The sequence below is a fragment of the Actinia tenebrosa genome, unplaced genomic scaffold (assembly GCF_029948245.1).
Source record: "Actinia tenebrosa isolate PJP-AT-01 unplaced genomic scaffold, QUT_ActTen_1.0 PGA_scaffold17__23_contigs__length_9995812, whole genome shotgun sequence".
NCBI classification, from domain to species: Eukaryota; Metazoa; Cnidaria; class Anthozoa; order Actiniaria; family Actiniidae; genus Actinia; species Actinia tenebrosa.
Window position 1 is genome coordinate 236,264 of NW_028292577.1, and position 27,854 is coordinate 264,117.

The 27,854-nt window shown below is 37.6% G+C and overlaps 3 protein-coding genes across 4 annotated transcripts; 1 reads left to right on the plus strand and 2 right to left on the minus strand.

Moving 5' to 3' along the window:
- Positions 1–869: 869 nt before the first annotated feature.
- LOC116303411 (echinoderm microtubule-associated protein-like 6) lies at positions 870–11,182 on the minus strand. Its single transcript, XM_031712941.2, has 13 exons — positions 9,709–11,182; positions 9,023–9,136; positions 8,637–8,823; positions 8,213–8,318; positions 6,968–7,162; positions 6,311–6,525; positions 5,368–5,556; positions 5,106–5,150; positions 4,365–4,656; positions 3,792–3,920; positions 3,055–3,320; positions 2,693–2,846; positions 870–1,778 (listed from the first exon to the last, which is right to left on the minus strand). Exons 1-13 carry the CDS (start codon positions 10,740–10,742, stop codon positions 1,681–1,683), a joined length of 3,024 nt encoding a protein of 1,007 aa, XP_031568801.2. The 5' UTR covers positions 10,743–11,182; the 3' UTR covers positions 870–1,680.
- Positions 11,162–13,429, plus strand: LOC116303416 (small ribosomal subunit protein uS8). Its single transcript, XM_031712948.2, has 5 exons — positions 11,162–11,296; positions 11,483–11,620; positions 12,128–12,207; positions 12,929–13,014; positions 13,295–13,429. Exons 2-5 carry the CDS (start codon positions 11,488–11,490, stop codon positions 13,386–13,388), a joined length of 393 nt encoding a protein of 130 aa, XP_031568808.1. The 5' UTR covers positions 11,162–11,296; positions 11,483–11,487; the 3' UTR covers positions 13,389–13,429.
- Positions 13,430–14,246: 817 nt separating this feature from the next.
- LOC116303412 (mitochondrial Rho GTPase 1-A) lies at positions 14,247–27,419 on the minus strand. 2 transcript variants are annotated; one of them, XM_031712942.2, is made up of 26 exons: positions 27,171–27,419; positions 27,014–27,072; positions 26,351–26,432; positions 25,983–26,026; positions 25,579–25,632; positions 24,971–25,054; positions 24,755–24,784; positions 24,368–24,418; positions 23,969–24,070; positions 23,413–23,454; positions 23,256–23,312; positions 22,771–22,879; positions 21,978–22,101; positions 20,990–21,074; positions 20,533–20,568; positions 20,323–20,432; positions 19,862–19,962; positions 19,439–19,561; positions 17,908–17,999; positions 17,442–17,480; positions 17,271–17,348; positions 17,072–17,194; positions 16,533–16,598; positions 15,827–15,883; positions 15,557–15,624; positions 14,247–15,436 (listed from the first exon to the last, which is right to left on the minus strand). In XM_031712942.2, the coding sequence occupies exons 1-26, from the start codon at positions 27,208–27,210 to the stop codon at positions 15,310–15,312; spliced, it is 1,983 nt and encodes a 660-aa protein (XP_031568802.2). In that variant the 5' UTR covers positions 27,211–27,419; the 3' UTR covers positions 14,247–15,309. The 2 variants fall into 2 exon arrangements, with proteins under 2 accessions (XP_031568802.2, XP_088887976.1); XM_089031850.1 differs by lacking the exon at positions 19,439–19,561.
- Between the last annotated feature and the right edge of the window lie 435 nt (positions 27,420–27,854).

The following is a 27,854-nucleotide window of genomic DNA, read 5'->3' on the forward strand; positions in this document are numbered from 1 at the left end:
AACCAGATGTTGTGTTCATCTCATTCATCAAGCCCCATAAACCTGTTACTTCGACCACTTTAGCCCGCTGGCTACGTGAAGTAATAAAAGCCGCTGGTATTAACACAGATATATTCAAGGCACATTCTGTACGAGGTGCTTCAACAACAGCTGCAGCAAACAACAATGTCCCAATAGGTGACATTATGAACATGGCAGACTGGACATCACCCAGTACCTTCCAACGCTTCTACTACAAGCCAGTACATAACAGCAGCTATGCTAACGCTGTCTTGAACACAGATAAAGCTTAGTTCTTCTAACCCAAAGTCATTTATATTGTTGAATACGTTCAAGTTACGATTAAATGTATTAATTTCACAAACTCACTGTGTTAATGTCTGCATTTATTCAGACATATTGTTGAGGGCGTTAAAATCTACCTATTGTTTTCTCATATATTTCGAACGGAGTTTGTGAAATATAATCACAATTATACAAGGGCCGCGAAGCGGCCTGAAAGTATAATTGAAATTATATTAACAAACGAAGTGAGAAATATATGAGATACCCTCCCGCCCTCGTAATTGTCAAATATTGACACATGACTAGTCATTCCCATCATATATTTCTCATCGTGGAGTCTCTTCACACAGGCGTTAAAAAGATGAAAAGTACTATGTGACTTCGCACTTAGTGCAGCACGGGATTCTGGGATTACGTCATCAATATTTAAACTCTAGGGGAGTGGAGTGCGTTAAAATGTGGTCCGAAGCACAAATGGCAGGATTCTACCTATTGTTTTCTCATATATTTCTCACTTCGTTTGTTAATATAATTTCAATTATACTTTTAGGCCGCTTCGCGGCCCTTGTATAATTGTGATTACATCCTAGAGTTTTGAATTTAAAATTATAAATAGTATATTTGATTACAATTTGTACATTTAGGAAGCCTTTTGAGTTCAAGGCTAACTGTGAACTTAAATATAGATATCTTCATGTTCCACCATGTTTTCTAGTCTTGATTTTCTGTTCAGCAAGAATTTTACACTTGTCAATCTTTAAGGGTATAAGCCATGGTGCTTGCGACACTCTATTGACTAAGAGTAACTGTAGCTTATCGTCGGCCAGGGGGGTCACTCACTCTGCCAAATTGTGACTTACCCTTGGCCAGAAGGGTAACTTGGTCAGTCGAATTGTAGATGTCTTTATCCAGTGAGTCACCCCCTCAGTAGAAATGTGGCTTGTCCTTGATCAGGGGGGTCACACCCTCAGTAGAAATGTGGCTTGTCATTGGTCAGGGGGATCACACCCTCAGTAGAAATGTGGCTTGTCCTTGGTCAGGGGGGTCACACCCTCAGTAGAAATGTGGCTTATCCTTGGTCAGGGGGGTCACCGCCTTAGTAGAAATGTGGCTTGTCCTTGGTCAGAAGGGGCACCCCTCAATAGAAATGTGGCTTGTCCTTGATCAGGGGGGTCACACCCTCAGTAGAAATGTGGCTTGTCCTTGGTCAGGGGGTCACACCCTCAGTAGAAATGTGGCTTGTCCTTGGTCAGGGGGGTCACACCCTCAGTAGAAATGTGGCTTGTCCTTGGTCAGGGGGGTCACCGCCTCAGTAGAAATGTGGCTTGTCCTTGGTCAGAAGGGGCACCCCTCAATAGAAATGTGGCTGCCCCTGTTCAGAAGGGGCCACCTTTTTCAGTCAAATTGTGGCTTACCTTTCGCTAGAGGGTCTCTAACGGGTCCGGTGGGAAGAAATTTCGGCTGAACGAATACTTTATCCTCCACCACCTTGGCTGAAAAAACACAAATCTTCATCATGAACCTCTCGAAGGTTTCATCTCCGTTTGAAGTGGGTTTGAGAAGAAAATTTTGACAGAGGTAATGTCCCATGTGTGCTGTGGTTTGGTAGTTCGTAAGAGGAAGGTAATATAGAAGAACCCGAGGTAACCCGAGAGCAAACCGACAAAGCGCCGAATACCGGCAGACGATTTAAGGCTGCCACTAAAATCAATACAACTTTTGACCCAATCGAAAAAGCAACCAAAAAAGTCAACCAAAAAATTTTCTTCAACTCTGATTAATAAGGAAATTAATAATGCTTTACGAATTGAAGTAGTCACCTTCGCAGCCACTATTAGTGTCGTCACGCAACTTAGGGGAGTAAGTGTTGCGTGACGACAACTAATAGCGGCTGTTAACTAGGACCGAAAAATCTAAAGGTAAATATTCAACGAGCAATAGTTAACAAATTGACATCAGTTTTTTATCTGTCTGTCCTCTTATTGACGATAAATTGCGTCATCACATTGTCAAAGTGGTGTGGATTCAAGAGGCGTAACCGAGTGGATCCGCATACTACTTTGACAATGTGATGGCGAAATTTAGCGTCAATAGGAGGACAGACACATAAAAAACTGATGTCTATTTGTTTTTTACAATAACAAAAACGATAAAAACTTCTCATTTTTAGTCATCAAAACAACCAACGGAAAGAGCGCGCGCTCGTTGACGTCAGCTTTATCTGTCTGTCCTCTCATTGATAATAAAAAATAACCAATCAGCGCGCGAGAAATTTCTAAGTTATTGTAAAAACTGCTATTTCCCACCTGTCACAATTTTAATCTAGGTTGATATCAATAAATATTATATATATCATGTTGTTTTACACAAGAAATAAAATTTGAGTACTTCAACTTTAAAAACTTACCATCGTCTTCTTCATTTATATGCACACGTTCCCAGACCAATAAAGCCGTGTCCAGTCCCCCAGTAGACACCAATACGCGGTCATCGTGAGTCCAGCGCACATTAGTGACATGAGACGAGTGGCCGTTGTACTGTCTATAGCGTGCTCCACGATTCTATGGACGAAAGCCAAAAAAATTCCCTTAGTTCGAGGAAAGGCTTTTGCGAGCTCCAAATGCATTGCCTCCTGTCAAACCATCGATTTTTTTTCAATTTTGGGGGATTTAATTTCGTGTGTTTTGTGTTGAGTAGGGGAAAACGGAGAACCCGTAGAAAAGCTCTTGAATCAAGAGAGACAATCTCTACTGACATGGGTTTACTCACAAAAACTGGAAAGTTGAAAAGCTTAACCATGCCAAAGTCATCACCGCTGGCCAGAAGAATATGGTCATGTGATCGAGCCGTAGCGTTAACATCGGTGACGTCAGTCAACGGAGGATAAACACCTTTTACCATTGGTCCAAGAACACACGTGAATGTCGCCCAGTCTATTTTCTCTGCGTCCTCGGTCGTGAGGGTCTGACGACGAATGTGAGGAGCTTCGTAAAAAAGATGCTCACGTGCCCCTGAGTTCGTCTGGATGAGGCGACCTGGAAAAGAGTTGCGCATTAGGTGTTGTAAGTCCTCTCTTGCATACAACGTAATATAGGATTCCCCAAAATTCCCCGCAATACAGGGTTACCAACAAATCTAAAACCACATCAATATACTAGTGCAGAACTGGACTCACTAACTAATTTATATCTCAGAAATAAGATGAAAACTGCGCGCGCAAGAAATACGAAGAAGACTTTAACGTTACATTTCTTACCAGTCTATTTTTGCGACTCGGTTCGTTTTGCCGCGCACGCATTTTTAATAGTGACAAGAGTTGAACTCCGTTGTACTCACTTTTATCGACCCCCGCGGCAAAGAAAACCTGAGTAGGAGAATAGAAATTGGCAAGAACTTTGATCAGTTTTCTTATATTTGTGCGCGCAGTGTTTTCTATTTATTTCTTACACCGCGCCTGAGGTAGAAATCTGCCCAGTTCTGCGCATGCGCATAGATCGAGCACTCACCCTTAACATCCCAGTCCAAGTGAGTGATGTAGCTAGAGCTTCCCTTACACACACCAGTTCGTTTGCCTCTCTTTACACTGTACACGTCTACATAGTTATCATGGGATCCAACAGCCAAGAACTTTCCATCTGAAAGGAAATCCTTCACAAGTCAAACCACAATTCATAGCTATGGGAGGTGATTATGCTATAGTATGACATTGGAAAACTTTGCTTTTGCTTTGCATTAGCCGGATTAATTTTTTGTCCGTATCGTTGGAATCGTTACAAATATGAAAAAAAAGTTTACTGGCTACTGAAGATCGATGACTTTGCTTGCATACTGAATGGTAACCGAGATCAAGCTATCACAGAGCAGTCAAATGATGCAGAAAAGTAGCCTGCAACGAAGACGTTTCTTAGGATCGTCACGTCGTCACGCAACGTTTCGTTTCTCTACGTGACACGACCTTCAATCTCGCACCCAGAGTCCTCCAGCGCCTTCCTGTCATGTTGTCAGCGACAGCCCGCAGACCCAAACCCCGAAAGACTCTGGGCTTGAGATTGGGTCTGCGTTAAGACGTTAGCACTCACCTGGAGAGAATTTAATATCCGAGATTTCCTCTTTACGATCCTTGTACCCCACAACCTTGTCCAGTGTAGTTTCCTCTAGAATCAGAAACCCTCCGTCATTTTGTCCCACGGCTAAGGATCCTCCGTCGGGCGAGTACGCCACAGCTCTCCCGCCTTTTTTCAGCTTCTTGACTTTTTTGAGTAGAAGCGTGTTGAGGTCCCACACTCTTAACGTCTTGTCGTCACTCACGGTCACGCATTCGTTTTTCATTGGATGAGTGTCCAGTCCCCAGACCTCTCCCTCTCCATGTCCCTATCACAACATAAAGATAAAGAAATGCTCCTTAAGGACAGGAAGTAAAGGCGCACCAAAGGAAGCCCATGCTATTAATTCTTTAGTCTATCTACACATCGTTTTGATAATTTGATTGGAGATTTGAAGCGTATTTTCTGATACGATAGAATTGCAAAATGCGACTATTTGGGCTCCCTGTGTTTCTGCAATGATCGCGCAGTAACATTTGCATTGTGGGCGTCAAAGTAGTTTTTGCATGACCGGGAAAATGCACGGCACGGTATGGTGACGATACGGAATGATAACCAACCACAGCGCACGATCCCTCTCATCCAATCAGTACGCTCCACATCGCCCCGTCACGGTCACGGTGCGCCCATACCATTAGCTTTTTAATGGTCATACAAAGTCTGCTCTAATCAAGTTAACTACATGGGATTGTGTTTTTTCCCCATTTTTTGAATTACCTGCACAACAATTGTCATCTTTCCATCGACACCTATTTCAATGATCTGTAAAAACAATAATTTATTTATCAGATATTTGAGGTTTCAAGGTACTTGGAGAGGGAGGGGCTGGGGGGCTTTAGTCTTTTCTCACCCCCTCCCCCCCCCCCCACACTTAATTAGCCTTCTTGCTCCCACCCCACCCACCACAAACACATCAAGGTGCCCTGTTGTCCTTAGTTACGTGTATAACTACTGCGTGATTGGTTGATCATGTTCATACCTCATCATTGCCTGTACCAATCAGAATCTTATCTTCATCTGTGTGGATTGATCTGATTGGTGGAAGGTCTTGCAGCAGGACTGACCCAGGATTCATTGCGCTGTTTTCAACCTTGAACGCCTTCAGGCACTGTTCAAAGTATTTATCCCACATGACTACCACACCGTCACGACCTCCTGTCACGTAACCCTATGAAATATGTACACACAATAATATTATATTAAACAGTGGACAGACTGAGACCAAGCAAGCCAGAGCTGAGGACAGACAGACAGGAGGACTGACAGACAGATAGGCAGAAAATTGATGGTCAGAGAGACAGAGGCAGTCAGACAAAGCGATGGTCAGACAGTCATAGATACATCAAAAAGATGGAGACAGACAGAAATACATACAGATTAGTCATTAAACTTGACATGAAATGGCATTAAATTTAAATGATATCTTATTAAATTTATCAATTTTAAAAAGTGAAATAATTGATACAAGGAAAATATCTGTCAGCCCCTACAAAAGACAATAATATTAATGAATCTTTTATATCAAAGACAGAGTACTAAAGGTGCATGCGCACTTACAACATCTGAAGATTGCATCTCACAAGGTAGAGAGACCTCGAAGGTAGGAAAGAAGGAAAATAGAAATTGAAAAAAAAAAGGACCAAAGAAGATATTAACATCATCATTGAGAAGATTAGAAAGGTTCATTGATTAAATACAATGAGAAGGGGTTTTGATTCTTATTGATATGATTTGAAATAGGATGGTCCTTTGCAGTACCTCTAGGTCCTTTCTTAAAGTAACACATTTTTAGTAAGGGACAAAAAATTGCATAACACAAGCAAGGGCCCTTTCTAGGACAACTCACATTGATTCTTAGACTGACACATGGCACATTGAGATCCATATTGGAACCTAATAGTCCCTTTTTAAGGATATCTTACCTCATTCTTAGACTGACACATGGAGTACATGGCACAAACAGGTCCCTTATGGGCCTGCACGGTCCTTCTCAGTGTAGTGCCCTGCCATACATACACTGTGCCATTGTCTGAACCAGCAAAGCACAAGTCATCAATTGGGCTGTGACAGACACACAGCATAGTAGCTGCTGTTCCTGCTTTGCCAAATGTCACTGGACGCTTGTCAATCTTGGAACCTATATGCAAAGGAGAATGCTTTACTGTAAGTCACTAATGTGGTTTTTTCAACCCCTGGCCCTTGGCTCTACTATGTCTTAGGATCATTATCAAAGCTGAAGCACAGATTACACATTAGTACACCTTTAAACTCTCAAAAAAGAAGCTAAAATATAACTTCCTCTATATCTAGCTTATCAATAGCATTGATCAATATTGTGGTAACTACTACCGATCAAATAGCTTAGCCCTGCTGATGACCAAAGATAATGCTAGCGTAATCACCAGAATAGCATGTAATTGTGTTAGCATGAGTTTAACGTATATAGGTGACAAGCGGGCGGACAACAAATGGAAACAGTGGCTATCATAGACTATTCGCTGCTTCTCAGATTGAGTCTAACTTTGCCTATATTATATCTAACCACATTAATGCCATGAAGTTATGAAGTAAATCCTAACCATTATGAGTCCAAAATTTGATGTGTTTTTCTCCAACAGAAACAAAATAGTTGGGGTTGAATGGATTCCACTCCAGAACAAAGATCATATCTTTGTGTCCTCTAGTGCTTGCCAGCTTCTCTTCTTTCCTCCAGTCCCAGATGCAAATAATATGGTCATCATCAAGTCCAACATCTGCAAGCTTCTTTCCATCCCCTTTTTCAATGCAAAAAAGAAATTTATTATAGATGCTTTGTATCAACCATGTAATACTTTATTTTTAACCAAGCTTTCAGAGATAATTCTCCATCATCAGGGTATTGAAAAATAGTAATAGAGCATGAGGTAAATTCATTATTCTAAAGATGTTGTAGTTGAGGCGATAATTCATTTAATTCTAGTGGTATCAGTGAAGAAGATCCAATGGTCATGGGTCAAAAGGTTTTTTTCAGAGGTTCATGTCAAAGTCAACAAATTTTATCTAGAAGAAAGTTATTAAAGTGCCTATCACCCTTCTGACAATATTCTCAGTATTGATTCTACATGGGGTAAGATGTTGAATAACCCGAAAAAATTACATAGTTTGAGTGCGGCTTCTTGAAGTTATGAAGGTTTTTTCATGCCATATGTTAATGCTGTGACGTATGAGGAGGCATTTATGGTTATTTGTTGTTCCTCGGAATTCGAACCACCGGCTTCTATGTGAAAACTAACTTGCATTCATTTCTATAAGAGCAATGGGGAAAACAATGACGTATTTCAAATTTAATTTATCTGTACCAGTAGTGTTTTGTATATCAAATGATTACTCCTCATACGTCACAGCATTAGCATATGGCGTGGAAAAACCTTTACGACTTCAAGATGCCGCACTCAAACTATGTAATTTTTTCAGGTTATTCAACATCTTACCCCATGTAGAATCAACACTGAGAATATTGTCAGAAGGGTGATAGGCACTTTAACTTTTATTAAATGATTTCTTTAGTGTTCCAATGCATGAACTATACAAGAGCAAAAACAAACAAACAAACAAACAAACAAACAATCTTATTGAACCCCTAAACTACCTTTGGTCTAATCTAAAGTCAAGGCACAAACTCCTAGATCAAAATCGAATTTTTGCTGGTTATTTTGGAGGGAGGAAAACTGGAGAACCTTGAGAAAAACTCTCGAATCAAGGAATGATTGAGGGACAAATGCACTTCTGCTACAGCACCCTTGACCACTCAACAAGAAACAATTACTATCACTGACAAATTGCACCTGAAAAATCGACACAAATGATTCCCCTTTTGTGAACACCCTTGAGCCTGGCCACGGTTCTCATTGTCATGGCATCCCAGACATGTGTTTCTGCATATCGACCAACCTATAGAATTACCAACCCAATGATGTCAGTGGAAAAGGTTAGACTTTAATCAAAATTGGAATCACTCAAGAAACTTTAGTTGTAAAGAAATCCATTAAGGTAAATGTGGTATAATTACTTTGTTAAAAGAGGTTGATATGGGCCAGTTACATTATGACCTATAACCTTATGGTCCTATGTGTTTAACATCTCTGAATGAAGCACAACTACCAGTTTATGTAGTTGCCCCAAGTACCCTCTACTTGGTTTGTCACCCCAGGTATGCCCCCAGGTATACCCCCCTGACCTGCATATGTCTCCCCCTAACATTTGTCATACCTGCCCTGTGGCAACATAATCCTTGACGTCATGTATCGTTAGGCACAATATGTCATCAGTATGGCCCTTGTAGAAACGTTGCTGATGAGTGACTGGACTATATACAATACCAAGAGCAGCTACATGGAAGACCATTTCATTGGACTGCGTGTAAAATAGGTTATTGCAGGCATTGTAACCATGGTAACTGTCAATCAAGAACAAAAAATTTATCTTTTAAATTAGCAAGTAAAGTTGAAAGATATAGTAGGGTTGTGTACGTATATGAGTAAATCCTTTTATCAATTTATTTAGAGGCTTTCATCACGCTTGACTACAAAAGCAAACAAGCATGATGAGGGGCAGGTTTTGTTGTTAGTTTATATTGAGATAAAGTCAAAACTAACCCAAATGCAAACTTGAGCTCTAGTCCTTCCTTTGGAAGTTGTAAAGATCTGTTTGGACTGGTTGACCTTGGCCTGCCTTGTGTATCTCTGCTGGGTGAATAGCTTCGCACTCCCCTGCAAGCACAAACAATTGCAATTATTCAATCTGATACCCCAGGAGCAGATCCAGAGGAGTGGTGCAGGGTGTGTCCCTTACCCCCTAGATGAGCTGACAATGGTTCAGGCTATTTACACTCAGTTATAGATTTAATGATATCTACTGTGCTCGAGTTTGTGAACTTCCTATCTAAAATCACTCCTAAAAAATCCTAGATCTGCTGCTTTAATACAAGTAAGGAGAGCATATACAAAAGTAGATATTTGGGATGGTATACACTTACTTACTTATGTACTTACTTAAGTAAACTTGTACGTTTTTTATTGGGGGGAGGGCTGGGAGATTTGCAGTAATTTTCAAAAAATGGTTGTTACCCTCCTCCCTTCACTCACGACAGTAAGAAATTAATGATTCTCCAGCCTATTAAGCCAACAAAGAACAAGCTTTGGTCAAAATAAAAATGTTTGACCCCCACAAAAGTTAAAATGTTTACTGATGACCCTCCCCTCTAAAGCCCGAGCACTCCCCCCCTCCTCCCCCCAAATAAAAATTATACCTTCCCTTAGTAAATGTTTATTTCTGAACTAACCACATATTCTTCTTGGATGCTTTAGGTTCATCTTCTCTATTCATGGCAGTTATAGGACATGTATTATCATCATGTAAAACAGACATACATGGTCGACAGGTCACAGGTTGCCTGGCTTCCTCAGAGCATGCTAAGATCCATAGATTCTCGTCTACATTACCCCATGTTGCCATATCATTTTGTGCCGCCTTCCTCCTGAAAGCTACGTCGTACCTTTGCCATGATTTCTTGTCATGGCTGACACGCATTAACCGCATGATATGACTTTGGTACACCATCAAATCTTGTACTCGCTCAGGATTTGTTTGTGCAATAATTGAGATATAAATAGCCATGCAGTCGATCCATTTTGTAACATCATTAATTCTGTCAGTTCCATCTATTGGCGTCTTTAATCCCTTTGCTGTTCCACCAAGGTTCTCTGCAACCATTTCTTGGAAATTTACATACCTTCCTCTTTGTATCTTCGATACCAGCCTATGAGGAATGGGGGGATAGCCTGCATGAAACTGGAAATCACCTTGAATAAGGTCTGTTCTGCTACCTGTCATTGTTCTTCCTCTGGAATTTGCCCATATATCATCTACCTCTTGGGTATTACTTGAAGGAAGAAAACCATTCGAGTTGTGTAAACCGTTTGAGTGTTGGAAGCCATTTGATTTTTGGAAGCCATTCGAATGCTGGAAGCCATTTGTCTGCTGAAAGTTATTAGGTCCCCACGAATGACTTAACCTATCACCTTTCTTAGCACTTTTATCTCTTCGTAACCCCCTCCAGTGACCATCTTGCCCTGCTGTCATGCTTCGTGAATGTTTGAAGGACGTGTTTGGCGATATTGAAGTGTTTAAACGATCATATTCATCATCACTATCGTCGCTCAGCCCTGGCGAGGCACGACGTAACCACGTACGGGCCTGCTCTTGAATCTGTAGTTTTTTTGCTTGTGACGACAATAATGTCTCCCAGGCAGGCTTCTTTTTCTTCCCGCCTTTAGTACCGCCAGGATCTACTTTATTCTTCTCTCTCGTAAACATTATTATGCGTAGTTTTGTACTATTCGATTATACTTACACACGCCTCGCCAACAATGAACAAGTGTTAAACCTCCCCTTTCAATGCTCAATTCAAACTCAATAAAATGCTAACAAACTTTCATAAGTTTGCATACAAAATATCACAGTTATAATACGATAAAAGGTGTCAGACAGTATTTACTTAACGGACGTACGGCAGAGTAGGTACAAAAGCCAGCCACAACGAGCTCGTATCCAAGCAGATTTTACGTAGTGACTTTATTCACTCGCAAATAACTCAATAACTAAGTCTTTTGGCGCGAGAAAACTGATAAAATCCATAGAATAAATCCTGTTTTAGCTTACTACCAAGTTTCATGTCCCAGGAAACTTCAGAATGAATAAAAAAAGGTATTTTCTTGACCAAAACAATACCTCACGCTAAGAGTGATTAGCAACCTAATATTTGTGTCTTCCATGTTGACCTGGGGCGAGCATCAGACCGAGGCTCACCGCTCCATATCATGGCCTGGGTACCAATTATCTTTCTCTCTCTTTGCTATAACTTCCATCAGGTATAGAAGTTTGTAATAAAAATCTCTTAATATCTTGTTCATCTTGATAGGAATTTTAAATTAAAAGGCGCTAACAAGGAGAATAAAGCTTAGATTAATGTTTGAACTTTATATTTTAAAATTTATGTTGATATTTTGTTGGTATTTTGAGATGATAAAATGACCCATCTCGTATTCACTTGTCAGGCAAAATGGTGCGAGTTAACGTCCTTAACGACGCTCTTGTGTCAATTTGTAATGCCGAAAAGCGTGGAAAAAGGCAAGTCCTTATTCGACCAAACTCCAAGGTCATCTCCAAGTTCCTGACAGTCATGATGAAGCACGGTAAGTCGATGGAAAATGGCTTTGTTGTTGAGCTCTTTCCTCGGTCTCTCTTAGCGTTTCTCACGTGTGCAATCGGTTTTTCTTCCATATCAAGAAGCTATAATACTGTACATAATGTTCTTTAATAAACAACATAGGACATAGTAGAATCACCTTGAGATGGAGCAAAATAATCCAATGAGTGCGATCCAATAGCACCCTTGTATCTCACCTCTTTAGTCTCTGGTTTGATTCCTGGACTCAGCATCACGTTTGAGTTAGCCATGCCCTGACTTAGATCAGCCCAGAGGTTGTATTAGGGCTACATTTGTGAGTTAGCCGTTCCCTGACTTAGATCAGCCCAGAGGTTGTATTAGGGCTACATTTGTGAGTTAGCCATTCCCTGACTTAGATTAGCCCAGAGGTTGTATAAGGCTTTGATAAAATTGAGGGTTTTCTTTACAGACTAGGTAAAGTGAACTGGTTGTCTTGTCTCCTGTTGATAACCAGTATTCCTTTACCTTCCAGGTTACATTGAAGAATTTGAAATTGTTGATGACCATCGTGCTGGAAAAATTGTTGTCAACCTAAATGGAAGACTCAATAAGGTTAGACAATGCTATCCATTCTACTCCTTATTGTTATGTTCTATTATTCTATTATATCAGTCAGATCTAGTATTTTGAGTTAAGGAGTTCATCCCATACACAGGGCTAAAGATAATGGCTGGTCATCAGCCAGAATTGGAACTCGTCCCATAGCCTGTGTGCAGCTCAACTAACTGTTAACTATACGAGAGAAAAGTCTGGCTGCATGCAGGTAACCTGTCCCAGGGCTTAAAATAAAGGCTTGACAATGGATGTTTGCCCAGAACTGGGAATTGTCTGGTTAAATCTTTGCCTTGCTGGTCATTTTGACCAGTAATGTTGAGCAAGAAATGAAATGAGTCATAAGTAAGCTAAAACTAATTTTGTCTGTGATCATGACTGGCGAGTAATTGGCCATTGTCTTAAGCCCTGTTGTCCAGTCAAGTCTTTGCATTGTTGGTCATTTTAACCAGTAACACTGAGCTGGAAACAAGGTATGACTGTGCTAAATCTACTTTGGCTGACAGGCACCTTACTAGCCATTATTTTTAGCCCCATCATATACAAATTATATTTTTTAGAGACGTAATTATTTTCCCTGGGCAGTAAGATGGTTTCACTAGCACCCAATAAACCTCCTCTAGGTATGCGCTAGCCAACTATAAAATGCTTTGAATTCTGATTGTGATTCTTGTTATTGAGTGGCAAGACTGCATTGATTACGATTCTTTTGTTTTTATAGTGTGGAGTAATCAGCCCCAGATTTGATCTTGCTGTTAAAGATATTGAACAGTGGGCCAGTGATCTCCTCCCCTCTAGACAATTCGGGTAAGTGAGATAACTTCAATTATGATAATATATGGTTTCTGATATTCTACAATATCTGAAATATCTTGTTGTGAAATTGATTTCTTAATGCCCCCAGTCATAAATATAAAAGGTACCAACTGATTATTTTCGATAGACGGCAGCGAAAAACCAAATTTCATTGTGTAACTCGAGCCACCGAGTTTGAAGAACATTTAAAAGTGCAGTAATGTTTTTCTCTGGATTGGCTTGCAATGTAATAAATTCAACATTTCATTTTAATGCTATCTCTCTCTTACAGATATCTAGTATTAACTACATCATCTGGAATTATGGACCATGAGGAAGCCAGAAGAAAGCACACTGGTGGAAAACTACTTGGATTCTTCTACTGAAAAAGTAGAATGTAAAAAATAAAATACATTTGCCATCAGAATGTGTTGTTTGTTTTGATTCTTCCTAGGGGGATTTTACTTGTGAAAAACTAGTAAGAATAATACATATTAGTAGACTCGAATTAGGTTATTTTCTTTAGTTTTACTTTGACTTTTAGTTAGTAAAACATCTTATGCAGCTTTGTTTCATGGGCCAAGTAAAATTTCACTATTTATTTTGAAACTCGGGTCCAATATACCCATCAATGCCTAGCTTACTTACTCTCCCACCTAAACCTTATTCATTGTTTGGCCCATCCTTATTAGGGCCACCTTAAAATTATCAGTTTGGTAATGGAGTACCCTGTACAATAAAGTTATTATTCATTTGGGTATACTAATGTGTCGAACTCACCATCTTGAGTTCATGAAACAGTATTGTAACCAGTTGGTGGATAGGATTTGCTGCTAAATATTAGAACACGAGATGGCAAAGCCTCGTTGATACTGTCCCCAAAATTTGATACACCAAGAGCTGGTTAGAACCATTGTTTATTCGAACTTTGAAACAGTTGTCCGTCGCAGTTATGAAAGTTGCACACTGCGAATAATTGTAAATTCACAGCCGAACACCATAGTTTAGATTGAAATACGAAGCATAGCTTTTGAGTTAGAAGTGCAATTTTTTTCTCTTTTAGCCGGAAAACCTAAAAGCATAAAAATGTATAGTTTCAGAACTCCGACTGACAACCTTTTTGGAAATAGGTGTATCTTTTAGTGAAATCTATGATGGCTACTAATGAATTGAAATTGGTTTCATAACTTTTTGGAATCACTTGGATGCTTTAACTTTGATATTCCATCATGACTAGAATGACATTTCAAACTTCATTTTTCACCTTTATTTTGTATTTGTCCTGCTTGTGATCATAGTTATATTTTCTAGTTTTTCTCTTTAAAAGTCCCTTTAATACTTTGCTGGACTGCACTTGAAGGAAAGGCTTTTTGATCCAACCACTTTCAAAGTAGTCTTAAAATCTTTTTCAGATAAAAATTTAGCGGCGTTGATACCCAAGGTATCTCAAAAGCAATTAAATAAAGACATCCTAGATTTCCTTATTGATAATAATTATCAAAAAAAACTAATGGTCCGAGATTAATTAATCTAAAGCATCTAGATTAGGGACGGACCATTAGTTTTTTTTGGGGGGGGGTGTGCGTGGGCAATTTATTTTGTGCAGGAATTTTTTCTGGCACTTTTCTTATGCACAATTTTTTTTCGCTCTTTTTTTTTTTTTTAACCCCACCCTCAAAAATCTAATGGCCTGTCCCTTAGATCCATAAACTTCTGTTGAGGAATCATCTGCTTTCAATAAAAAAAGATAAGGTCCGAGTCTCCATACAAGGGGGAGAATTACCCTGTTGCTTGTCTTCTTTACCCAAGAGCGATAATAAGTTAGAGTAAGCAGGGCTTGAGGATAATCTGCTTCAATGTGTAATTTCAGAATTAGGATTTTTTAAAGCGAAGAGGTAGGTTTATTGAAATTCCTAAGAGAAGGCATGTCTAAAATCAGTCAGGAGATATTTTAAAATAATTCTGGAACTACAAAACAGATTTCATTTGAGTTTTTTAGAGTGTTAAAATTGCTCAGAAAATAAATTAAAACAGTGGTGATTTTTTTCTTCTAAAAGATTTGAGAGATCAAGTTAGTTTTTGCCCAGCTAGTGAAACTAGTAAAAAAAGGTTTCCACCATACTGTATGGACTGAAGAAGGTTGTCTACCCCTCAAACGGATTTAGTTCTGGAAGTGAAGCACTCATTGATTGTGATATTCACATGTCAAACAAAACATGAGTAGTAGTTTGCTGAGAGCTTAAGCACAGATGGAGTGCTCAAAAATGTCATCGTCATAGTGATAATGGTCTATCAGCAAGACATGTGTCATGTCCCTCCACCCTTGCGTAAATATCTGTATGCAAGGAATGCAATGAAGGCGAATGCCGTGGCACCAACTCCTGCCATTATCCAGAATGACCCCATGTTGTCTGCATTTGGGCCACAAAGATGGCTGAAATGTAAGAAACTACTTATTAGGAATTTTAGTAATGTTTTTAGTTTGGGCTTCCTGTTGTATACCACAGGCAACCCATAATCTACTTTATGTAAACAAGATTCACTGGGTACTTACGGATATACTGCCATTCGAGCAAGTTTAACATAGATGCTTGCATTCATCTCAGGGTTCTCATGAAAAGGCTTTTGATAAAGAGGAATAAACAATCACTGGACCATCTCCCATGGGCTGGGTAAGTGAAATTTCTAGGGGGAAGGGGGTGAGGTTGAAAAAGTTGTCATGAATCCTTTTTCCATCAAACATACAGGGAGGCATTGCTTTGAAAATAAGGGTTATTGTTATGGAATTTTCTGCGTACAAAATAAAAGTCAAATGCCTGCTTACCATTGGAGGTGGTAGCTTATTTAAAGATGTGTACATGGTTGGTTGTAGTTCATATTCCTGATAATAGAAAACAAAATGAAGAACAAAACATTGTACATGACTTCACCCCTACCCCTCTGCGCATTTTATAATGCTACTTTATCTTGGGCGTTTTCCAGAACACAAAATGAAGAACAAAACATTGTACATGACTTCACCCCTACCTCTTTGCGCATTATATAATACTACTTAATTTTGGGCGTTTTCACATTTGAGACTTTTATGTAGCAGTCCCTAGAGTACCATTTCTTTGCGTAATGGTTGTTCATGACAAGACACATGAACTGTGGATAATATTCAAACAAAGAATCTCATTCTCGAGGGAATGACACATGGTATGAAATGGGAAAACATTATGCCCAAGGGAAAAGAGTCTATTAGAACAGTTTTTGTATAACAGTGAAAAGCTCATGGCAAGGGATACTGTATGTCAGACTGCATGAGAATTTACTCACTATCTAATCAAATACCCAGAATATGGCATAAACACCGAACAGAGACAGTCACGCCAAGGTCACGGCACTGTCTGACCAATCACATTGCAAGAGAAAAAAGACAGCCAATTTAAATTCTAGAAAATATCAGGGTTACAGCAGGGCACGCTTACACCACTAAGCTTTTCACAGTCATGTGAAAACTGTTCTAGTTTGAGATTAACTGTACCAACCTGTCTAACTACAGATATGTTGCTTTTGGTTGCTACAAACAGACACGGCACTGTCTTGGGGAGTTTCTGATTAAAAAGTTTAGTACAACAAAAAGATTAATGGGAAAAAAGAATGAAGTATCTGTAACAAAAATCAAAAAATAACTCCTTCATAAAGATTACTACTGCTTTCATTGCTACGTACTGATTGAGACAAAGTCACTTGAGAGATTAATTCAAATTTATCTATGTATATGTTTCGTGGAAATAAAACTGTTGTTGTAGACTACCTAGTCTCCTTAGCAGCTGCTATTAGTGGAGTGAGCACTGTGTGATGACATAAATAGTGGCTGAGTACGAGACTATATACCAACTGTCAATCAAAAAACTGTTGCCATGTACCTTTACACAACATAAAGATTTATTTGATTGACCATTGGTAGTTTATTGCCAAGTAGTAACTTGTCATGACTTTTCTCTTGATAAGGGACATATAGCAATGGAAACAGTATAACGGCACATAATGGGACAGTATTTATCAAAGAAAATACACAGCCAACCTCATGTAGTTGTACAGCTTGTGAGAAGGAAGCAGGATCAGTAGAGTCATACAGGAAACAAGCTACATCACATCTACGATCATGGAGCAGTAAACCAGAACTCTCCCAATCTATCTTGCGCAGCTGTTACAACACAAATGGATAAACATTATGTTTGGCACTAAAATGCTAAGTTAAATTTGTCAATGTCTTTACGTACCACTAGATATTTTTCTTGACGGTTTATTTGCAACAAGTTTATTGCATAATTAGAAATGACCTTATCTTTCTCCGATTCCTGAAACATGCAAATATCATTAGGAAAGTTCAATCAGTCCATCCAATTCAAGATGAAATGGGATTGAAAGGAATGAAAGTAAATCATAAATACCTGTATTGTTTTGTCCAGGAAGGATTGAAGGAATGCAGTCTGGAATAAGAATCATAAGATTATAAATTATTCACAAATCTGTTGTTGACGCTGTTGTTGTTTTTATTGTTGTCAATGTAATTGTTGTTGTTGTTGCCAATGAAGTTATTGTTGTTGCTGTTGTAGCTGCTGCCGGTTTTATTGCTATTGTTTCTGCTGTTGCTGATGCTATTGTTGCTGTTATTGTTGTTACTGTTGTTGTGCTGCTGCTGTTGTTGTGCTGCTATTGTTTCTGTTGTTGTGACTGCTGTTATTGTTGTAAATGTTGTTGTTGTCATTGTTGTTACTGTTGTTGTGCTGCTGTCATTGATGTTGCTGCTATGATTGTTTTTACTGTAGTTACTGAAGTTATTTTTATTGTTAGCATAACGTGTGTGGTTAATAATGTAATAGTCTACTGTTGTGATAGAGTAAGAAAGGACCATACCTTGCCTACACCTGGAGGTCCAAATACATAACACTGAAAAACTGAACGAGTGGTAGATTTCTTCTGAATGTCAACAGACTTGCTGCGCGTCACTAGAAATGTAATAAAATAATTAATATAATAGTAACGATCGAGTGATAGATTATAAAAAATTACATGATGACAATGTAAAGTAATAACCTTATATTATGAAATAAAGAATAAACATAAATTATCAATAGAGGCAAAAGAAAATGGATATAACCAATCTCATGCATTTGGTGTAAATTTGATTACAATTTTTATTGAAACAGACCTTTACCTTGGGTATAATGTCTTACTATATTTCAGACCACATGTCATTCCCTATAGTATCATTCTTGCATGAGAAGACACATGAATATGTATACAACTCAAACAAAGAATATTATTCTCAAAATGAATGACAAGTGGTCCAAAATGGGAAAACATTTTACCCAAGGTGAAGAGATCTTAGCTATTACTTATGCAATTAGTATATGTAATAAGACTCCATGCTGTCCAATTAAGAAATAATTGGACAAGGAAAATTCCGAGGACTGACAAAATTGGATGAGGCCTGTAGGCCGAGTCCAATTTGGCAGTGAGAGGAATTTTTCGAGTCTAATTATTTCTTGATTGGGGAGCATGAAACCCCATTACCTATTAATTATATAGCTGCCTAATTAATTCCAAATCAACAAGACCTGCCCAATTAAGAAAATAATTGGACAGTTACCTATATGGGATTAATGAGAAGCTGTATAATTAAATGTTTAATGATACTGTGATGTCTAACAGAAATAGGGTTAAAAATAAATTTCCAGTTATGTGTTATAAACATCAACTAAGTATATAATATGTAGTGTTTTGAGACTGAAAATAACCATGAATAAACATCAAACAAAAGAATTAATAGACCGTTGACAGGAACTTGACAGGCCATGATACAAGAACATGAGCTTCTTCATACATTTCTAGGAGATTTTTTGATAAGAATTCATAAAATCGATTATTCTCCTCTTTAAAATATAAACCTGGCTTCTCAATTGTACTGAATTCCCATTTTTCAGTTTTGTGGCCCGTCAAGTTGGAGGGCACACAACCTTGAGAAAACGGTCTATTCACAGAAGTTTGACTGTACAATTATCTAGATAATGAGCACCAAAAATTTTCCTGGAATAAGTGAAATGGAAAAATGAAGAGTGAATGCATTATTAGCCAACAAGAAGAAAGGAATAATGAATAAATGAATGGGAAATGAAAAAAAGATTAAAGCAATTAACTCAAGTATGAGCACTAGAAAAGAGCCTCGTCAGAATGAAAGAAATATGAATTACAAAGTTAATACAGTAAGCCCGTCAGACTTGCAACATAGAAAGCTAGTCTGTAAAATGCAATTCCACAGGCAACCCATAACCTCATTTCGACCAAAATACATTTTACAAAAAATTCATCATGGCAGAGCCTTGAGCTACCTGTGACACATGGAGGCTAGTAATGAATAAGAGAGCAAAAGAGAATAATAGAATACCCAGTTTAGATACAGCCCAATCCAGCCCTTCCTGAGAGGCCTGGAGAGAAGCTTTGAGCTTTTTTCGGCTTCGAATAAGTCTAGAAACAGAGTAGGCAATAGGAACAGGCATTGGAAGACAGACTGGAAGAATAGAAGAAGATATGGAAAAGTTAGCAACTTTAGAACAAAGCATTACTGATAGTAGCTAGCTCAATATTAGTTCAATCTTTATTGTCAGTAGAATGCAAACTGTGAGACTGTGTGTCTGTGTGTGAGGATGCGCAGGTGTAATGTTTGCCAAAAAATTGTTTTTTTTGTTTTGAATTGTTTGTACTTGTTATCTCTTATGAAAGAAAAGATTTATCTATATTTTTATACTGAGTCTGGCACATTTTAAACTATTTATGTGAGATAAAACACAAATATTGAGAAAACATGTACCTGTAATAGCTGTAGATAGTTGTGTTTCGGTGTCTCCATGTGTGTAGCCAAAGTAAGCAAGATAAGACAGTGTTCTGGTATAGTCAAGGAATGTGGTCAACCTGAAAACGATGTGTCAACTAAAGTGAATTTCAGAGAAGTGGAAAACTAGTAAATGCAAATTTAAGTAAATAAGTAAATGGGGGTTGAATTTAAAAGTGGGTTGAGCACTCAACCCCTTCATTGGGGAGGTGGTGATTATATTGTGTTTAGAGCAATAGCCCTAATGGGTTCAATCTGTTCCCATTTCAGACCATGTGTCATTCCCTAGAGTATCATTTCTTTGTTTAATTCTTGCACATGAGAAGACACATGAATATGGATACAACTTAATAATAAAGCATCTTATAACCTCTAGTGAATTTACACATGGTCTGAAATGAGAAAACTGGTCTATTAACCAGGTGTTAAGAGAAACTTACGTCCACTGAGCAAGGAAACCCTGCAATGTTATCCATCCTTTGTCATTTGTTTCTGTGGAACTGATTACCTCATCTCCCCACGGCATGGATGGACACATTGAAAATAGTTCCTGTATAATAACAATAACTATGATAAGATATTCGAGAGATTTATGAGATGAAATAAAAAAAGATTCTGATGATGGTTGATTCTTTTTATTATTATTTTACCTGTAATTCCACAGGACTCAGTGCTTCGTCTTGGTCCTAATTAAGCAAAATCATGATTAATATATTACTTGAATATTTTTTGGGGGAGGTTCAATGCATATCAAAGGCATTTTGAGTATTAATTTATTTACAAGACACAAACTTTTTTTTATGTAACCATTTTATCCTCACTTCCTTCTGTCTGTTTGTTTTCATTTTGCTTTTCAAATGAATGATTCAAAGGTATTTTGAGCATCAATTTTATTTACAAGACACAAATTTTTTCTAACCCCTTTTTCCCAGACTCGTACCCACTGAGTCATCACTCACACCTTTAATGGCGGCCTGCAGCTGCAGCCTGAGATCAATAAGTGAAGAGAAGCAACTGAGTATGAGTCTGCCTTTATCCTTACTTTATTCTCTCTGTTTTTTATTTTGCTTCATAATGGTGTACCTATAAATGTACATACACACGTACCTTATCATATTTATTAAAGAAATCAATCAGAAATTCATATCCAGCATCTGACAGCTCCACTGTATTGTCAACACCCACTTCAATCCTGAAAATAATATTAATATTATGATTAATAGTCAATCAAGTTTGTTTCAAGTTGTGTCACTTCATGTCAAATCTGTGTCACCTGTCAAATCTGTTTTAAATAATGTCAAATATTTATTGATGTATCATGTCAAATCTGTCACAAGCCAAAATCGTGTTATATGTAAAATTCTGTCACATGACAAAACCATGTCACAACATGTCAAAATCATGTCTTCCTGTGATACATCATGTCAAATCTGTCACATCAAAATTGTGTGACGTGTCAAAAATTGTGTCACATCATGAAAAAAACATGTCACAACATGTCAAATTCAAGTCATCCTGTGTCATATCATGTCAAATCTGTCATGTCAAAATTGCGTGACATGTCAAAAGTTGTGCCACATCATGACAAAAACATGTCACAACATGTCAAAATCATGTCATCCTGTGTCACATCATGTCAAATCTGTCATGTCAAAATTGCGTGACATGTCAAAAGTTGTGCCATATCATGAAAAAAACATGTCACAACATGTCAAATTCAAGTCATCCTGTGTCATATCATGTCAAATCTGTCATGTCAAAATTGCGTGATATGTCAAAAGTTGTGCCACATCATGAAAAAAACATGTCACAACATGTCAAATTCAAGTCATCCTGTGTCATATCATGTCAAATCTGTCATGTCAAAATTGCGTGACATGTCAAAAGTTGTGCCACATCATGACAAAAACATGTCACAACATGTCAAATTCAATGTCATCCTGTGTCACATCATGTCAAATCTGTCATGTCAAAATTGCGTGACATGTCAAAAGTTGTGTCACATCATGACAAAAACATGTCCCATCGTGTCATATCCAAAATCCTGTCACATGTCAACGTGACTTTATGATAGAATGATGATGCTTGTTCTTACCCTGGAGGGCAAACATAATCTGCTCTTAACTGTAGATCTTCACCAAAACCAAACTTCCTAAGAACAGTCCATGTAGTCTCATGTCTGCCTCTTTGTATAAACAACGTATGAAGGAACAGGAAACCTTTGATACAGTACATCAAAACGTAAAAAAATTATATTAATACACTAACCAGTATTCTAGATGTGATATACACCAATTTCAACAATTGTTGACATACCAAAAGCCTCAAGCAACAAGCCAAGACTGCAGAGAACGCCAGTACTTTTAGCTGTAATTAGTTTATTCATGGTGCATTTTCATTTATTGACTTCACAAATTGCTCCTAGCAAGGCTGCTTGAGATGATAATTAGTGGAGAGCTATAGCTACTTGCATGAACCATGAATAAATCAATTATAATTAAAATTACCGACGTTCTCTGGAGCCTTGGCTTGTTGCTTGAGGCTCTTGGTGTGACAACGATTTTCAAATATACAGTCATGTATATAGATTATCAACATGTTAAGAGCTTGATATCGTTTTTATTCACGAGTTTACATATCATATCATGAACGAGCAAATCTGTGAGGGTTTTGAGCAATGCATATGATATGGAAAACAAGTGAATAAAAAAAGATATCAGGCTCGTAACATGTCATAATTTGTTTATTACACATTTAGGGTCGATAAAATGACAAATTCATTTCCAGTTAACCATGAAATGATATTGTATCACTTCAATGATATGGTTTTAAGTGATATTTACTGTACTATTGACTGGTTTCTCACAAAAGCAGACATCCCACAGCACCTTTTAAGGTCAGTCCATTATCCTTGAGGCCACCATCAATATTTTTGTGAACTACATTCTTAACATCTTGTAAGCCTTGACCTTGAAGAGGTGAATTGAAGCAACGTTTCTAGGGGAAAAAGGGGGGTTTTGAGCAAATTCAACCATGACTGGAAGTGAGTATTAAATAAGGCTTCAATCTTTTATCTAGCCATCCCTCCATTCATTCTTCACTTCATTGATCCATCTATCCATCCATTCATTTTATATTCAATGATTCATTCTTTTATTAAATCTAATCATCCATCATCCATCCATTCATGTATTCATCCATTCATTCCTCCATCCATAAAGCCATCCATCCATTATTAATTCATGCATTCATTCATTCATTCATCCGACCTTTATTCACTCATACACCCATCCATCCATCGCTTCATTTATTCATCCATTCATTCATCCATCTATCCACCTTTTGAGATAACAAAGAAAAATATATAACATACCTGGAAATTGTTCAGCTCAGTGTCATTAAGTACTCCATCTCCATCCGCATCTGATATCTACAATTAAAAAGCACAACAACAATTATTAAGCATACATCCATATTAAACTTATGACATAAAAACCAGATGTACTCTGTTTGAAAGAAAACAGACTTACTTTGAATATCCTAGTCAATGCTTTCTCACAAAGTGGTTTAAGCTGAAAATGAAAAACCAAAAAAATGTTATGTACAATCTTATCTAATCTCTTGTTTCAAGAGCCTTAAGTCTAAATAAAGTAACATTTGATGTGGATCTGGATACCTTCAATCTTATTGGACCCTGAAACAACTTAGGCTGATCAAAGTCAGGGTATGGCTTTAAATCTAATTGGAATGTATTGCACAAAAAATGCTATAGCATACAGTGAGATATCTGAACATTCTTGAGTCACTATACAGTGATCTTGAGTGCTATTATTGGTCCTGAATGTTTTAATTCCATAGTATATCACAGTGGCTTTTCACATTCACATATGGTAAAAAGATGTTTAGGTTACCTGTGCCATAGATGACACAGGAAACCCATACATTTGAATATGGACAACAATTACATAATAATAATAATATAATATAAATGACTTTATCATTGTCTCTAAACTTATTGCCAGGCAAACATGTCCTACTAATTGGGGAGACTAAGCACATTTTAAACAATGCAGTATTAAGGTGTACCTGTTTTTCCTCAGGTAGGTAGAGAGGTGCTGTTGGATGAAGCACTGCCTTTTGTGCATAGTAAAACATCTCTGATATGTTCTTGAGGCTCTTGGCAGAACACTTTGATTGAAGAAAAATATATTATTCTATTAAACATTTGTCAGAAAAACCTAGATTCTGTTAGTTTCAAAAATTATCCATACCCTTCCCCCCCTTCACCCCACAAAGGTATTTGAGATTTCTGAGGGATGGAAGTGGGAGAAAGAATAAAATTACAGAGTCTGTATGGAAGGAAATAGAAATATCTGAGGGGAGGGGGAGGGGAGGGGAGGGGTGTGTGTGTGTGTGGTGGGGGGGGGGGGGGGGGGGATTGGATAATTTTTGGAATACACATTCTTTAATAAAGTTTATAATTACCTCAATGCATGTTTCCACTTCTGTGTAGTCATTCATAATTGGAAGAACAACCTTAAATCACATTCAACACTAAATAAGTAGTCAAGACTTTATTGTTAGTGCAAATAGCTTAGGGTAAGTTATATCAAGACCCTCAAACAATCTCTGGGCTGATCTATGTCAACTGCTTAGACCAGAGGTCACAGAGAAGGACCCTTATCAAGAAAAGACCAACTAAACTTTACCCACATTTGCTTGGGGGAGAAGCAACTGCTCTTTCCTTCCCATACACATACAATATAGCAATAGCTAAATCACTATTAAAAGGCAATACAAATTCAATTTGAGCATCATTTATTGGTATGTACTTGATGATATTAGATGTAGTTACACATATATAATACTTACATCCATCGTACTCAAGTCAGATAGATCAGACTGTAAATGGGAAAAAACATACAACATGTCAGATTACTATTTATTGGTGTTTATTAACATAATACTGATGGTAATATAATATACCAACTATTTTCACAAAAGCTCTAACAACAACCAATGTGCTTTATTTGTACCACAGATTACAATAAGGAGAAAATTTTAAACACATAATTACTATGACTTTACCTTATTTCCAACAATTATAACTGGTTTGGTCTGCTCTTCATCTTCAGTGACATTTCGGATCAAAGGCATCCATACGCTTGTTATCTGTAAGTTAACATGTCATTTAAGTCATCATTGGAAGGTAGATACCATTGTTTGCAAAGGCAAAGGCATACATTTTAAGAAAGATATTACAATAGAGGTTTCTTTGCATTGTGTAGTTCCAGAAATCATCCATACCCACCCCACAGAGGAATTTGGAATTTCCAAAGAGTAGTTTGTATGGAAGAAAATTGAAATTTCTGGGGAGTAGGGGGAGGGGGGTTGTCTTAAAAAAATTCCTCCGTGAGGGGGGTATGGATAATTTCTGGAATTACACATTGATCATGTGCCGGTAGCTGTCTTAGATGGCAGAGTAATAGGGAGGACCTGGGTAATTGAATTATTTCTTAAGTTGTAAAATGGTTGTATTGTTACTGCCATCCAACATAACTACTGTCATATGATTCTGCAAAACCTCCATTATCAGAAATAGATATATTTACATTTTTTCAACATTTTTCAAGTATGTACACTCCAGCATAATGAATATTCCATAATACTATTCACAGCGGTATGCTTTTACTTACTCTTTCTATTGTTTCTTCATCTGTGACATCGTATACAATGCAAACGACATTTGCCTTTATAAGATATAAGAAAACAAAGATTTTTTTCAAACTAGACATGTTTTCATATCTCACAATAAACAAGTTTCGAGTTCCAAACTACTGCTGTGTTTCTTGATTGCTGACTCATTTACTCATGGTTAGCCTCAAATCCAGTGTCTAAATATTCACAAATACCAACGATAAAGTAAAGAATACACAACTTCAGCAATACAAACATTTAGAAATTACATGGACCTTCACTGGAATGCAGGAATATCCTGCACAAAATTGAGGTTAACCCTGAGCAACAGAGAACTCAAAACTCAAAACTCAGTACTCCTCTAGATCTCTAGAGCTCCCTTTTACTTCATTAGTTACCATACCTTTTGTATTTCTTCTGCTAATGCATCTTCCGTTTGCTCTTCAGCTGTTTGTGGAAAATGAGAGTAAATTAACTGTTGCACAGAAGAAACCCAACCAAGAATGCAATGGGTATTGCTATATGAATTAAGTACTTGGTAGTATAGAAACCCTAGTACATACTGCCAAACCTCTTTACAAACCCCTTACGAAAACGAAATTCAAAAACTTTGGTGGAAAGTTCAAAAGTTAATAACATACTTCGTTTTGAGGTTCCAAAGTTGGTTGTTAACTCTGGAATTCCCAAACGTAGTTTGTATCCAAATAGCGTAATTTAATGTGAAACTGACTGTACACTCACTTTCAGAATATATTCAATTAAAACAGTTACCTGAGTAATCTACAATATGCGTAGGAACCTTTTCTGGAGTGACATCAGCTGGTATAGTAATTTCTTCAGCTCTTGATGGAACCTTTTACAATAAATAAATCAAGTTGAGGGATGGGATGATAGTATTGAGAATTAGTGAGGGCTTATTGTTGGATATTGTTTTTAATTACTAGACTGTGATCAGTCCCATTTTCCCCTCCAGACTCATTAAAGACGAGTGTTTTGGGATTCCTATGGATGAGTGTAGATTTGAGTCAAGTAAGCCGGGAGAACATACATATTTGACAGCTGTCAATCGAAAATGACATATCTATTTTATGGAAAAATTATAAGAAATTAGACCAATTCCTTCAAGTGTTAAGTATACATTGATTGGTAAGATAATTTTCCTTTGTGTGATTTTCTTGAAATTTAAATTTAAATACATAAAAAGAATGGTGTATATAATGAGCTTAGTTTTCATACATTCAACCTGTTTTAATGCATTTTGATAAATGAAAGAACAAAAAGATTAATCTTTAAGTTTCCCAGTCAATTCATAGCTTATAAATAACCTTATTCCTACATATCTCTTAAGCTTAGTTCTCAATCTTATACAACATGAAATTATTTATTTTGCATGCAAGAGCTAGCTTTATATTTTTTTCTAATAAGGTAACTCACCTCTTCTGGAAATTCCTCACTGACCAGCGATAATATTAACGATGTTTTCCCTACTTGAGCTACAAACATAAGTCATACATCAATGTCAGAACCTAATGAAAATCTTTAAAACCAGAAAAACTCTTCTCCACACAATCTAAATCACAGTTTTACTCACGGTCACCCACGAGCAAAATTCGCACGTCTCGGCTCGACATTTTTTTGCTTTTCCAAAAACTCAAGTCTGCCCTTTAATAACAGACAAGTACTATGAAAGAGCCTTTGTTATTTACTCTTGAATGGTAATTTGATTTGTTTTTGAAGAACCGAAGGAGAAAGATGGGTTTTTATGCTTAAAAATGCCAGGTGTTGGCTCTAAATGTCGTCTTTTTTGCCCAACCACTTTCTGTCCTCCATGTTTACCGCCTTGCTTCACTCATACCAGATGACCTGGAAACTAGTTTCTAGTCTCACCCCAAACTTGCTCAATTTCTCATCACCCTCCCCTCCCTAAAAATGTTTGAGGAATTTTTGATAATCATCTGATGTCACCCCAGGTTGATAATGGGATAAGAACATTTCGATATTGACCTTAGTTCAAGCCTTCCATAGTAGACCTTATTCCTAGTGTAACTGAATCCTAGTCTGCGAGAAGTGACAGCTAGTGACCTAGATATAGTGTCTCTTTCAAAAATTGCAGTAGTATCATTTTCACTTTCCTTTTGAAAAATTATGGAATATACTTTTCATGTTTCATTTTTTTTATGCTCAATAATTAAGCTTATTAGCTTTCTTTGAAGATTTTCTAGTTGTGGACTGAGGGATGCTTTTGATACTACGAAAGAAATGGAGGTTGTGATCC